General features: G+C 41.5%; 1 protein-coding gene across 1 annotated transcript in view; it reads left to right on the plus strand.

Annotated features, from left to right (window-relative positions):
• Positions 1–14,054, plus strand: part of mms19 (MMS19 homolog, cytosolic iron-sulfur assembly component) — a 107,721-nt gene that overhangs the window by 3,889 nt on the left and 89,778 nt on the right. The window contains exon 3 of the mRNA XM_060939503.1: positions 12,233–12,333. Within this exon, the coding sequence (XP_060795486.1) occupies positions 12,233–12,333 (101 nt within the window). The remainder of the gene's footprint in view (positions 1–12,232; positions 12,334–14,054) is intronic.

A 14,054-nucleotide genomic window follows, 5' to 3' on the forward strand; every position in this document is an offset into this window, starting at 1 on the left:
CTGAAGTGCCCTTGAGCAAGGCAACTAACCTCCAACTCCTCCCCGGCTAGAGTCCTGTCATATGTCGTTCTGGATAAGAAGAAGAAACCTTGATTTGTCACATGCACACTTCAAATACAGTGAAATTCATCCTCTGCATTTAACCCATCTGAAGCAGTGAACACGCACGTGTGCACACTCAGAGCAGTGAGCAGCCACACCAGAGCGCCCGGGGAGCAGTCAGGGGTTCGGTACCTCGCTCAAGGGCACCTCAGCCCAAGGCCGCCCCATATTAACCTAACCTGCATGTCTTTCGACTGTGGGGGAAACCCACGCGGACATGGCGAGGACATGCAAACTCCACGCGGAAAGGCCCTCTCCGGCCGCTGTGTTCAAACCCGGAACCTTCTTGCTGTGAGGCGACCGTGCGAACCCCTACACCACCGTGCCACCCTAAGAGCATCTGCTTAAAGCATATACACAGAGCCATGGCTTCACTTTCATTTATAAATGCCTTGAGACCTCAACAATGTCACAGGAATAGTTTTAAGCGTTAACAATGAATCTAATATGGTAATTTTTACGATTAAAGTGATTTATATAGGTAGCGGTCTGAGTGAATGACCTTGACATCCGTAACATCACAGCAGGAAGTCTATCGGTCTCATCGCCGTTTCCGCTATACTAAAACACAGAGCTGACTGCAACTCCGATCCTCCATTTTGAGCTAATTTATCGCCATGCCACGTAGATGTGCAGCAACACGACAAAGTGAATTTACGTTGCATTCATGGCCTAAGAATGTTCAAACTGCAACATTACTGCAGTGACATCATCCACTCCGGGCTGGCTGGCTCAGCAGGGCAGCTCGAATGCTAACTTTGCGGTTGATTTTAACTCTCTCTCTCTATTTTTTTCCCCTTCACATTTATGCAGCATATAAGAATCAAGGATGGAGATACTATCCACTCAGAATTTTAAAAAAAAAAAAGGGTCTGCGTATCTGCTTTAAAGGAACAGTCCACCGTACTTCCATAATGAAATATGCTCTTATCTGAATTGAGACGAGCTGCTCCGTACCTCTCCGAGCTTTGCGCGACCTCCCAGTCAGTCAGACGCAGTCAGACGCGCTGTCACTCCTGTTAGCAATGTAGCTAGGCTCAGTATGGCCAATGGTATTTTTTGGGGCTGTAGTTAGATGCGACCAAACTCTTCCACGTTTTTCCTGTTTACATAGGTTTATATGACCAGTGATATGAAACAAGTTCAGTTACACAAATTGAAACGTAGCGATTTTCTATGCTATGGAAAGTCCGCACTATAATGACAGGCGTACTAACACCTTCTGCGCGCTTCGGCAGCGCATTGATATCTGAGCTCCGTATCAATGCGCTGCCGAAGCGCGCAGAAGGTGTTAGTACGCCTGTCATTATAGTGCGGACTTTCCATAGCATAGAAAATCGCTACGTTTCAATTTGTGTAACTGAACTTGTTTCATATCACTGGTCATATAAACCTATGTAAACAGGAAAAACGTGGAAGAGTTTGGTCGCATCTAACTACAGCCCCCAAAAATACCGTTGGCCATGCTGAGCCTAGCTACATTGCTAACAGGAGTGACAGCGCGTCTGACTGACTGGGAGGTCGCGCAAAGCTCGGAGAGGTACGGAGCAGCTCGTCTCAATTCAGATAAGAGCATATTTCATTATGGAAGTACGGTGGACTGTTCCTTTAATGCCTGTAATGGAATAGCTGAGTTTACACCGCGTGATTTTTCTGCCCAGTTTTGCCACCGCCGACAAAAATAACGATTTGACAGATGAAAAAAGTTCTGGCAGATTTTATTAAACCTTCAGCGTGTTTGACTGAAATCCAGCAACGGTGAAACATGACCAAATACGGGGTTAGAAGAAGACTGGGTAGTTGAATTGCAGAGCACATTTCCAGTGTCTTGTCAGAGATCTGTCCTGGCAGGGATTGTGGCAAGAGCTTGTTTTTTTTTTTTTTTTTTTCCTGTTTCTGCGAGCTCATGTACTGCACACACCCAGATCTCTCTGACTGGTGAAGTAAGCATTATGTAGTGTATAGTTCGATGATGTTTATCGTATAATCTGACCTGGACGATGCATTATCCTTCTCGTCTACTATACACTCACCGGCCACTTTATTAAGAACACCCATCCACCTGCTGTGTTCTGTAGTTCTTTAGTCAGCCGATCGCTCGACAGCAGCACGGTGCATCAGATCCTGCAGATACAAATCAAGAGCTTCAGTTAATGTTCACTTCAAACACCAGAACGGTGAAAATTGTCCTCTCAGAGTGTGACTTTCACTCAGTACGTTTACATGCACGTCCAAATCGAGCAAAAGGTCCCAGCAGGGGTGCCAGAGAAATCCAATCCTACATGCACAAGTGAAATCGGGCTATTGTGCAAGGTGCATTGTGCACCCGAGCCACACGTGGCGCTACACGCCCCATCGTGTTGGTACACTTCCGGTTGTCGTCATGAAGAAGAGCTATAGTGTTGCCAGATACTGCTGACGTCTTCCAGCCCAAAACATGTTCAAATCCGCTAAAATGCACTTAAAACCCCCCAATCTGGCAACACTGGCAGTTCCGTGTTCAAGCTGTTAGGCTTGCTCTAACAGACTGTATGGCTACAAACTGTCCGGCGCAGACCACTGTTTTGTAAGACAACTTATTTTGCACAATAATATTTTTCTAAAGTCCATTTTTTGCTTACAAAAAAATATTTTTTTTTGCTTACAATTTAACTTATGTCTTAATAAACACACAAAAAGTTCAATTGTTTTGTTTTTATTGACATTCTTCAGATGTTGGACATATATTTGTGTGTGTATATACACACACACAAATACAGTGACTTGTTTATGTACACAATTCACAGCTATGCAACAGCTGTACAGATGTATTTGGTGATACAGTAAGTGAGCTAAATTTTAACAGTGCAAACAATGCCACAAAAAGAAAAGATTCATGCCGTTGTCATGATTCGTTGTCATGCCGACCGAGGCTGTTGTGTTTCCCTTGTGGTCTCGTCACTCGTCACTCCCGGAAGGGGCGGTGCTGAAGTAAGTAGCTCGAATACGTAGCTCGATAGGGTTTACATGCACTAAGTAGCTCGGCAGAAATCGCATAAACTAGGTCGTGTAGCTCGATTCCGAGAAATCAAGTTCGGTTCAATTTCAGCCGAATTAAGGTGTATACATGGCATTTTGAACTTCGATTTCAGTCGAGCAACGGCAGAAATTCGATTCTCTGTATGTGCATGTAAACGCACTGACTGTGGCAGACGGACTGGTTTGAGTGTTTCAGAAACTCCTGATCTCCTGGGGTTTTCGCTAGGGCTGTGCTCACAGCTCGCGATACTCGATCATGCACGATTTTTAGGGGTACGATACGATATCGTTTACTCACTTGAAAATCAAAAATCCCATATATGACACATTTCATGCATATCTCCCGGTTCTGTAGCAGGTTGTCATCAATTTTCGCTTGATTTAAAGCATGTTTCATGCCAGAAATCGACGGAAATTCATGCTTGCAACCTGTTCCAACCAAAAACGTTTTTATTTACAAATGGCGCTTCCAGTTACTCAGGGCATGCGCATTAGAAATTAGGCGTTCTGCTTCAATGTGCTCTGCTACAGACGCTGCAAGCCACTAATTACGTCCCCCATGTCTCCATGGCCTCGTCTCGAGACTCATTGATTGAATAATTTTGGCGCCAAACGTATTCGCGCCCTCTGCTTACAATACATTAAAGACATTATTTAAAGTGCCATTCCACCATTGGATGTATTCTTTGGCATAAAATACAATATATTTTATGACAACATGACTAGACAGAGAAATCTTTTAGCTTTTAGGTTCCCCTTCTTGTGTACCACGTGTCGGTCTATTTTTAGACCAGGAAACCCCCAAAGTGAGAGAGTCATTTCTCCTCGTATATGGGGGGCCAAAAAAATTGCGAAAAATTTTGAGTTAATCTTTCAGTTAGCTAGATTTATTGGTATTAGCTAGATTTATTGGTATTATTTTTATCGCGTTCTATCCGCCATTGCTGATAATATGTGCCACGTCACACGTCACGTGGTACACAAGAAGGGGAACCTGCCGATGACATCACGCGCGGGAATTAAAAGGGTAGGTGACTTTGGTCGCAAAATTAATATACTTGTCGTTGTCAAAAAATTATGTTTGATATATCATTTTGAAGCTAAAAGATTTCTCTATCTAGTGATACAATTTATATATGTTGTCAAAATATATTGTATTTTATGCCAAAGAATACATCCAATGGTGGAATGGCACTTTAACTCGATATATATGGTACGATATCGTGAGCAGCTGATGGCAAACGAGCACAGCCCTAGTTTTCGCACACAACAGTCTCGAAACTCGACGCAGAATGGTGCGAAAAACATCGAGTAAGCGACAGTTCTGTTTAAGAGAGGTCGGGGGGAATGGACAGGTTGGTTCGAGCTGCCAGGAAGGATATAGTAACTCATATAATCACTCTTTACAACCACGGTGAGCAGAAAAGCATCTCCGCATACAGCAGAAGACCACATTGGGCTCCACTCCTGCAGCCAAGAACAGGAATCTTAGAATCAAGAACAAGTGGCCGGTACTCACTGGCCACTTTAATAGGAACTTTGTTCTTGATTCTAAGGTTGAAAAAGGAACCAAGGTTAAACGGGTCAGTTTTTTTCCCCCTGCCTTTAGTGTCTCATCTCATTATCTCTAGCTGCTTTATCCTGTTCTACAGGGTCGCAGGCAAGCTGGAGCCTATCCCAGCTGACTACGGGCGAAAGGCGGGGTACACCCTGGACAAGTCGCCAGGTCATCACAGGGCTGACACATAGACACAGACAACCATTCACACTCACATTCACACCTACGGTCAATTTAGAGTCACCAGTTAACCTAACCTGCATGTCTTTGGACTGTGGGGGAAACCGGAGCACCCGGAGGAAACCCACGCGGACACGGGGAGAACATGCAAACTCCACACAGAAAGGCCCTCGCCGGCCACGGGGCTCGAACCCGGACCTTCTTGCTGTGAGGCGACAGCACTAACCACTACACCACCGTGCTGCCCTTGCCTTTAGTGTAACCAATAAAATTCAAGTGAAAAACATTTTAGGGGAAAAAAGCAATAACACAGTTGTATACAGTGCTGAGCGTAAATGAGTGCACCCCCTTTGAAAAGTAACATTTTAAACAATCTCTCAATGAACACAAACAATTTCCAAAATGTTCACAAGTTTAATAGAACATCTGTTTAACTTATAACGGGAAAAAGTAAGGTTAATAATATAAACTTAGATTACACATTTTTCAGTTTTACTCAAATTAGGGTGGTGCAAAAATGAGTACACCCCACAACAAAAACTACTGCATCTAGTACTTTGTCTGGCCTCCATGATTTTTAATGACGGCACCAAGTCTTCTAGGCATGGAATGAACAAGTTGGCGACATTTTTGCAACATCAATCTTTTTCCATTCTTCAGCAATGACCTCTTTTAGTGACTGGATGCTGGATGGAGAGTGATGCTCAACTTGTCTCTTCAGAATTCCCCATAGGTGTTCGATTGGGTTCAGATCAGGAGACATACTTGGCCACTGAATCACTTTCACCCTGTTCTTCTTCAGAAATCCAACAGTGGCCTTAGATGTGTGTTTAGTCATGTTGGAAAAGTGCACGACAACCAAGGGCACGGAGTGATGGTAGCATCTTCTCTTTCAGTATAGAGCAATACATCTGTGAATTCATAATGCCATCAATGAAATGCAGCTCCCCGACACCAGCAGCACTCATGCAGCCCCACATAAGGACACTGCCACCACCATGTTTCACTGTAGGCACCAGGCATTTTTCTTTGTATTCCTCACCTTTGCGACGCCATACAGTTTTGAAGCCATCAGTTCCAAAAACATTTATCTTGGTCTCATCACTCCAGAGTATAGAGTCCCAGTAGTCTTCATCTTTGTCAGCATGGGCCCTGGAAAACTCTAGGCGGGCTTTTTTTGTGCCTGGGCTTTAGGAGAGGCTTCTTTCATGGACGGCATCCATGCATGCCATTCCTCTGCAGTGTACACCGTATTGTGTCACAGGAAATAGTCACCCCAGTTTGGCTTTCTGCTTCTTTAGATAACTGCAGTGAACTCGCATGCCGATTTTCTTCAACCCTTCTCATCAGAAGACGCTCCTGTCGAGGTGTTAACTTCCGTGGACGACCTGGACGTCTCTGTGAGATGGTTGCAGTTCCATCTTTCTTAAATTTTTGTACCACTTTTGCTACAGTATTCTGACTGATAAGTAAAGCTTTGCTGATCTTCTTGTAGCCTTCACCTTTGTGGTGGAAAGAAATTATTTTCTTTGGGGAATTCTGAAGAGACAAGTTGAGCATCGCTCTCCATCCAGCATCCAGTCACTAAAAGAGGTCATTGTTGAAGAACGGAAAAAGATCGATGTTGCAAAAATGTCGCCAACTTGTTCATTCCATGCCTAGAAGACTTGGTGCTGCCATTAAAAATCATGGAGGCCATACAAAGTACTAGATGTAGTAGTTTTTGTTGTGGGGTGTACTCATTTTTGCACCACCCTAATTTGAGTAAAACTGAAAAATGTGTAATCTAAGTTATATTATTAACCTTACTTTCCCGTTATAAGTTAAACAGATGTTCTATTAAACTTGTCAACATTTTGGAAATTGTGTTCATTGAGATATTGTTTAAAATGTTACTTTTCAAAGGGGGTGTACTCATTTACGCTCAGCACTGTAAGTGTGCACACCCAAAGCACTTTTTGCTTGTAATGCAGCCCTCAGTCTTTATGGGTAAGAGGAGACTGACCTTCTTGAACATCTTGATTTGACATCTATTCCACTCTTCCTGGAAAAAAGAAAAAGCTTCAGATCTATAGAATTGGGAGGCGATGATCTGCGCACAACCCTGTTCCTGTCATTCCACAGGATTTCAACAGGATTTATATCTGGGCTCTGACTGGGTCACTGCCAGCGATGGGAATAACGGCGTTAGAAATAAACGGCGTTACTAACGGCGTTACTTTTTTTTAGTAACGAGTAATCTAACTAATTACTTTTTACATCGTTATAACGCCGTTCCCGTTACTTACAATAAAATACTATGCGTTACTTTATTAAAGCTGTTCTCATCTGGCACGCTGCTCGCTCAGCCTTTCTTTACTCTGCTTTAGTGTGGGGCGGGGAGACGCGAGACAACGGCACAGTAAGCCAATCAGAGTAGATTTGGACAACATACGTAGGTAGGCCACGCCTACTGCACTACTGCGCACTCTTTCAATCAGAAGACACAGCGATGGCGAGCGGTCAGCCCAACACTGCGCTTTCACATTGGAAATACAGCCATTACTTTTCATTACTTGAAATAAAAGGCAAAAATGTGTACGTGCAATGCGCATCATGTCGAGGAACAAAGCGTTTGTCCTCGTCAGTGGCCAGTAATTAGTAACAATTTTAATAACTACAAAAATATATTACATTTGATAGATGTCTTCTCACATTGTCCCACAAAAATATTAATATAGTGTAGATAATGTTACTGATTGGTTCTGTTAAGTGTCCATTTCAGTCATTAAACACATTTAACATTCACTTTTATTATGATTACACTAATTGAATTTGATTTATTTTTTGGGTGGGGTAACAAAATGTAACGGAATAATTACTTTCCCTGGTAATTAGTTACTTTAATGACAGAGTAACTCCGTTACTAACTCAGTTACTTTTTGGGAAAAGTAACTAGTAACTATAATTACTTTTTGAAAGTAACGTGCCCAACACTGGTCACTGCCAAACGTTAATGATGTTCTTTTGAAGCAGTTCCTTTATTAATGTGGGTTTGTGCTTTGGGTCACAGGGGCAGCCATGGCATGAAAGTTAGAGAAGCAGCCTAGGGACCAAAGTGTCGTCGGTTTGATTCCTGGGACTGGCAAGAAAAATGTGATGGGAGGTGAATGAATAAACGAACAGCACTTTCCCCTCCCTCTGAACTGTGGCTGAAGTGTGCTTGAGCAAGGCGCTGAACCCCCAACTGCTCCCCGGGTGCTATAGCATAGCTACCCAGAGCAGTGTGTAGTTGTGTGTGTTTGTTCACTGCTTCAGATGGGTTAAATGCGGAGGAGGAAGTTCACTGTGCTTGTGTCACGTGTGACAAATTATGATTTCCTCGATAGAGCCCCAGTTTGCAGAGAAGCTGCCCCACACTACAATGCTGCCACCACCATGCTTCACCCTGGGTATGGGGTTCTCTGGGTAATAAGCTGTTTTGTTTTTGTGCGTTTTTGAATTGCATCCAAAAAGTTCCAGCTTGGCCTTATGAGACCATAACGTAGCACGTTTTGCCACGTGGTTTGTGGTGATTTGAAGTAATTTTTTTTTTTTCCTGTGAGAGAGAACTTCCATCGAGCCGCCCTATCCCATAGCCCAGGCATATGAAGAATAGAAGAGTGTTGTCACTTTGATGGAATGAAAAGTACTTGCCAGATGTTCTTGCAGCTCCTTTAACCCTCTGGGGTCGAGAGCTTCACCGGTGAAGCTCGGCAGATTTAGAATGAGTTGGTCATGTATTTAGATAAATATCTTTGAGTTTTTTTTATCATACAAGCATGATAAACATATTGACAGAAACTTCATACTTTACACTTTCCTATGTGCCCACTGCCAAATAATATTATAGTTTTAAATGACCTAAATTAGATAAAACATAAAACTTGCCACCTTACTCAGTCACGTCGGAGTGCTGAGCATGCGCTTGCGTGTTCATAAAAGACTGTTCACATGGTAACAGCATGATAATCACTTTGACTCTTTCGGTTTCGATTAGGTTCTCTTTCATGGTGGGAACCCCCACTGTAAACAGGATAAAATCTGTCAGATATGGTTCAGGCTATTTGGAGATAAAGCTTGTTGCGAGATGGCACATGGATTTTATGCGCTTTGGCTGATTCAGGACAGCGATTCAGTTCAATTTTGAGAACTGATGATGAGCGGTGCCTTTTTTTTTTTCTTTTCTTTTTTTTAGCTTTGACTCGGTCCAGCTGAAAAGCAACTCGAGTAAATCAGTCCCCCCAGGATTCCGCGGGCCTTTTTTGTGATTGTTGTGGGCTAAAATGTCTGATGTTGCGGGGGTTTTCAAAAAAATTGCGATGAAAGTTGCGGTGTGTTTTAGGTTTTTGTTCCGATTACATTGCGGGAGGAAGTGAAAGTTGCGAGAAATTATTGCGATTTTCTCTTTTTGTGATTAAAATTGAGTGACGTTAAATATTAAGCTATTACTGAAAAACTATTGATTAAAAAACAAAGACACTGAGAAATGGTCCTATAAACAACTTTACCAATATAAAAGATTACCAGGACTACAAAAATGCAGAAAAATAGGCTTTACTTATCCAAATGCACCTGTTAGTTCAAAAGTTAAAGTGCAGAGAACCTCACAGCACAACATGAAGTTACCTTAAAATATAATATAAATGCCTCAGCTTTCATGTAAGAAAAAAAAAAAACTATTAATACTAGTACTGTGTGCAGGCAGTCTCTCCTGAAGACTAAATTAAACAATAATTATAAACTAATAACATAAATGGCTCAGGCTTCATAGAAGAAAAAAAACAATTTGAACAGAATCTCACAGTATGATGCTGAAGCTGCATAAACAATGGAAAATAAAATACCATTTTGGCAAAAATGTTGGCATCCATTAATTTCTTGTATTAAGTAAAAAATAATGTAAAGTGCACACAGTGCTTCACTGTAAACATAACACATTTTCAGTAACAGAATTTAAGCCTACAGAAACACTGACTCGCACATGCAGTGTTGCCAGATACTGCTGACGTTTTCTAGCCCAAAATATGTTCAAAACCTGCCAAAATGCACTTAAAACCGCCCAATCTGGCAACACTGTGCACATGCTGCTTCTCTTGAACGTATACACGAAGTAAGGCGGAAGGTAGTTTGCCGACGTCACCTCAAGATGACGCCAACGATTGGTCAAATTTGCGGGAAAGTTGCGGTGATTGGATATAATTGCAACACCGCCCTGAATTCGCGGGGATTGGTTGAATTTGCACTGAAGTTGCAAATCACAACATCGCAAAATCCTGGAGGGTCTGATTTTTTTGCTTGGCCCAGACTCTGTCTCCTCACTCACTATAGCTTTAGGTACTAAAAATCAATCCATTTTGTCTCTGGCAAAGGCTAGCTGGTTTCCTCATGTTGCGCCCCCCCTAAAGAACTCTGGCACCCCCTAGGGGAGGCGCGCCCCACACTTTGAAAAGCCCTGCTCTAGTGCATACACAGGGAAAATGACTGAGCAATTTTTCCAGAGTTAAAAGTATTTTCCTCAAAAATAGTTAATTTTGCTCAATTTTGAGTTTAGAGAGTAGGAGTTGGAACAAAATTAGTAATTGTGTAACAGAGTAAAAGAGTTGGTTGTGGCTCGGAACGGAGTAAAATAGTACAAGAGTTAATTTCAAGACGCACTGAATCGAGTCAAATACCAGATAAATGAAGCTGTTGTAAAAAGCAGTTTTAGAACTCTGTTGGAATGTGTGAAAAACATGACCTTACCCGTTGGGACTTGACCTGATGGGATTAAGAGTTGGCAGTGAGAGGCGTTTTCACTCTTCTCATTGAATGGAATGGAAATTTTTACTCTTCTCATTGAATACCCTCCCACTGCCAACCCTTTATCCCAAAACAGTAGGACATAATTTTTGATGGCCAGTTAATTGTCGCCCTGTGATGACCTGGCGACTTGTCCAGGGTGTACCCCGCCTTTCGCCCGTAGTCAGCTGGGATAGGCTCCAGCTTGCCTGCGACCCTGTAGAAGGATAAAGCGGCTAGAGATAATGAGATGAGATGAGTTAATTGTCCAAATCAATGGAGCAGATTTAAGTTTTTGTGTTTGATCCATTCCGAAGACTGAACAGATTCATTTCAAGTGATCAAAACAGTTCGTCACAATCAGTAAGGTCATGTTTTGTTTTGTTTTTTCTACACATTCCAACATGGTTCTAAAACTGCTTTTTACAGCATCTTCATTTATCTTTTTTTTTTTTTTTTAAGTACAATCATGACCTGCATACTACAGAGATATTATTGTAGCTGAACTTGTGCTGAATATAAAAAAAGTCATATGACTTTGAAAATACTGCTTAGATTTGTTGAAATTGATGACAAAATCAGAGCAAATCATCAGAGCACCAGAAGATACCCTCAGACCCCAGAAGGTTAATGTTGCTGTAGGTTCCTGTAAGTCTCTTGGCGGTCTCCCTGAGAAGTTTACTTCTTGTCCTTTTGTCAGTCTTGGACGGAGGTCCTGTTGTTGCTGAAGTTAATGTGCTGTCCGACTTCTTGTTGATGGCCTTCAGTGTTCCACAGGATGTTTTGGAAGTTCTTCTATGCCCCTATCCTGATGGATACCTTATGACAGTGAGTTCCTATGCGTGCTTGGTGAAGATCATGCTTTCAGCATTTGTATGGAACCAAGAAGATGTCAAGAAAATGCTACAGAAACAGCTGATCTTTATTTGTGGTTCATCAGAATCACTTAATTGATGACAGGTTTATGATGAGTACGTTTTGAACATGTGATTGGGTAATTCTGAACACAGTCACATCTCGTTATAAAAGGGTGTGCACACTTGCACAGCCTGGTTATTGTCTTTTTTTTTTTTTCCCCCAAAAAAACATTTCTACTTGTTCTTCACATGCATTTTGTTGGTTGTTTCATCACATCAGAGGTGGGAAAATATCTGATATTTATCTTGGTTATTTTTTTTTTTCCCCCAATATCACGAAAACTAGACTTTTAAAAAATATATATTTTTTGTGTCCGCTGTATATTGTTTATCAGCTTGTAGTACGACATAAAATGCAGTGTAGAAGCTCATGTAGAGCATGATGACAGGAAGTGGAATAAAAATGAGGTTGGAGTGCAGCGCCTCTGTTTCAGTCAAACCAGCAAATGATATGTAATTCATACAACGTGCTCAGCCTCACAGGACGGGCTGATTTGTACGCAAACTCTGAATCAGCTTCCTGCAAAGCCATACAGCATTTATTCTGCAAAACGACCTGAATGACCATGAAAATTTAGTAAAATGTTGTAAGAGCGGGAACATTTTCTGCATGTAATCAAAGGCACGTAGCCTGACCAGCTGTTTTATTGCTGCTTAGGTTAAGTTTAACCAGTTCTCAGACTCCGACACGTGGCCGAGGGGTGCAGCTTCTCTCTCAAGTCCTGCAGGAATGCTACAGCGAGCTTTCAGAGAGCGAAGGTAAGCCTGTGTCGCACATTCTCCACATCTACATCCTGCTCCAGCAATACTGACTGAATGCCAAGCCTGAAAAAGTCTTGAGCGAGTATCCGTTCCCAGTGTGTTTTGTCCCAGTGGCAAAATAAGAAGAATATAGGAGGAGAATATCACCCATATCCGTGTACGTGTATAATCCAAGCCCAGTACCAAAAAAGTTGGGACGCTGTATAAAGCAGACATAAAACAAGTGTTGCCAGGCAAAAAAAAAAAAACCCTCACCTGGTAGGACTTAAGATGAATATGAAGGAAGATATCACGAGAAAACCATTTTGACCTTTTTTGGTGAAAATGAACACACGGAACTTAGCCCAGGAGTAATAGGGTTATACCCGGAACAAATTAGTAACAAGCTGAAAATTTCAGAATACCTTTAGGAATAACATACTAAAAGTCCCCGGAAATCCCCCTTGTGCTCTCTGAGAAATTCAAGATGGCGTCCAAAATGGCCGCCAAATGGAGATCTGCCCATATCTCAGGCCCAAAACAAAATATTAATGCAATTAAAAGGTCAGAATATATGTTTTGTAGGGTAGGAGAGTAAATTCTAACATGTGTATTAATTACATTGTGTATTAACATTATATAATAACAATGTACACATTATTATAACAGTATATTTGTGTATAGTGTGGATCCATTGGTTACTCGTTCACTCCGTATCATCCTATTCTGTTCACAAAACAACAAACACAATTACTAGGGGTTGGAGCACTTATTTTCATTAATATTAATTAAAGTAAATTGGTGGTGTAAAATGAAAAATGGCATGTTAAAAGGTCATGCTGAGTTCAGTCATTTTTAAAGGGTCATGCTGAGTTTAGTCATTTTTTGTCCGAACACACTGGCATTGCTAGTAGTAAAGACTGGCGCTAGAAACTCAAAGGTTAATTTTTTTCCACCCTTAAACAAGCTTGAATAAATTCCCTACTTCATTGATGGTACAACAAAGGTCCAAGCATTACAACTGAGGCACTGAGAAGTGTTTAAGTCTACTCATTGTTTATAAGCAAGAGCTTTTATTGAGGCAGACCTTTTTGTCATGAAAGTCGCCGGAATGTTGAAGAAGTGGACTGAAACAGCTTGCCATTGTAGTTTTAGAAGACAGAGTTCTCAAATTTAATTTCCCTTTAATATTTTATCAAAGCTTAAAGATGCACTAAATATTAAGGAAATTGATGTCTAATTGTTGTCTTACATTATGTTCATGTATGTAGGTAGCCTACTAAGCTAATCTGTCAATCATGTCAACCATCAAATTCCATGTAATTTCCACATTAATGACCTTGTAATCTTGGTTAATTTTAATTTTAACAGTGTGACAATGGTGAATTTGCATTGCTTGTATGAGAGAACATATAATTTAACATTTTAATTGCATTTATATTATGTTTTATCCCTGAGATATTGAAAAATCTCCAATCGGCGGCCATTTTGGACGCCATCTTGAATTTCTCAGAGAGCACAAGGTGGATTCCCGGGGACTTTTAGTATGTTATTCCTAAGGGTATTCTGAACATGTTCTGAAAAATTCAGCTTGTTACTAATTTGTTCCGGGTTGGACTCAATTTTGAGCGAATGCTTTTGGGCTAACTGCTCTCAGCCGATCAGAACACGCCGTAGTGCTCTCAGCTGATCATGAAAAAACATTTTGAGCTTTTTGGTGACCTTGACCTTGATTTTGA

The sequence above is a fragment of the Neoarius graeffei genome, chromosome 14 (assembly GCF_027579695.1).
Source record: "Neoarius graeffei isolate fNeoGra1 chromosome 14, fNeoGra1.pri, whole genome shotgun sequence".
Taxonomy (NCBI): Eukaryota; Metazoa; Chordata; class Actinopteri; order Siluriformes; family Ariidae; genus Neoarius; species Neoarius graeffei.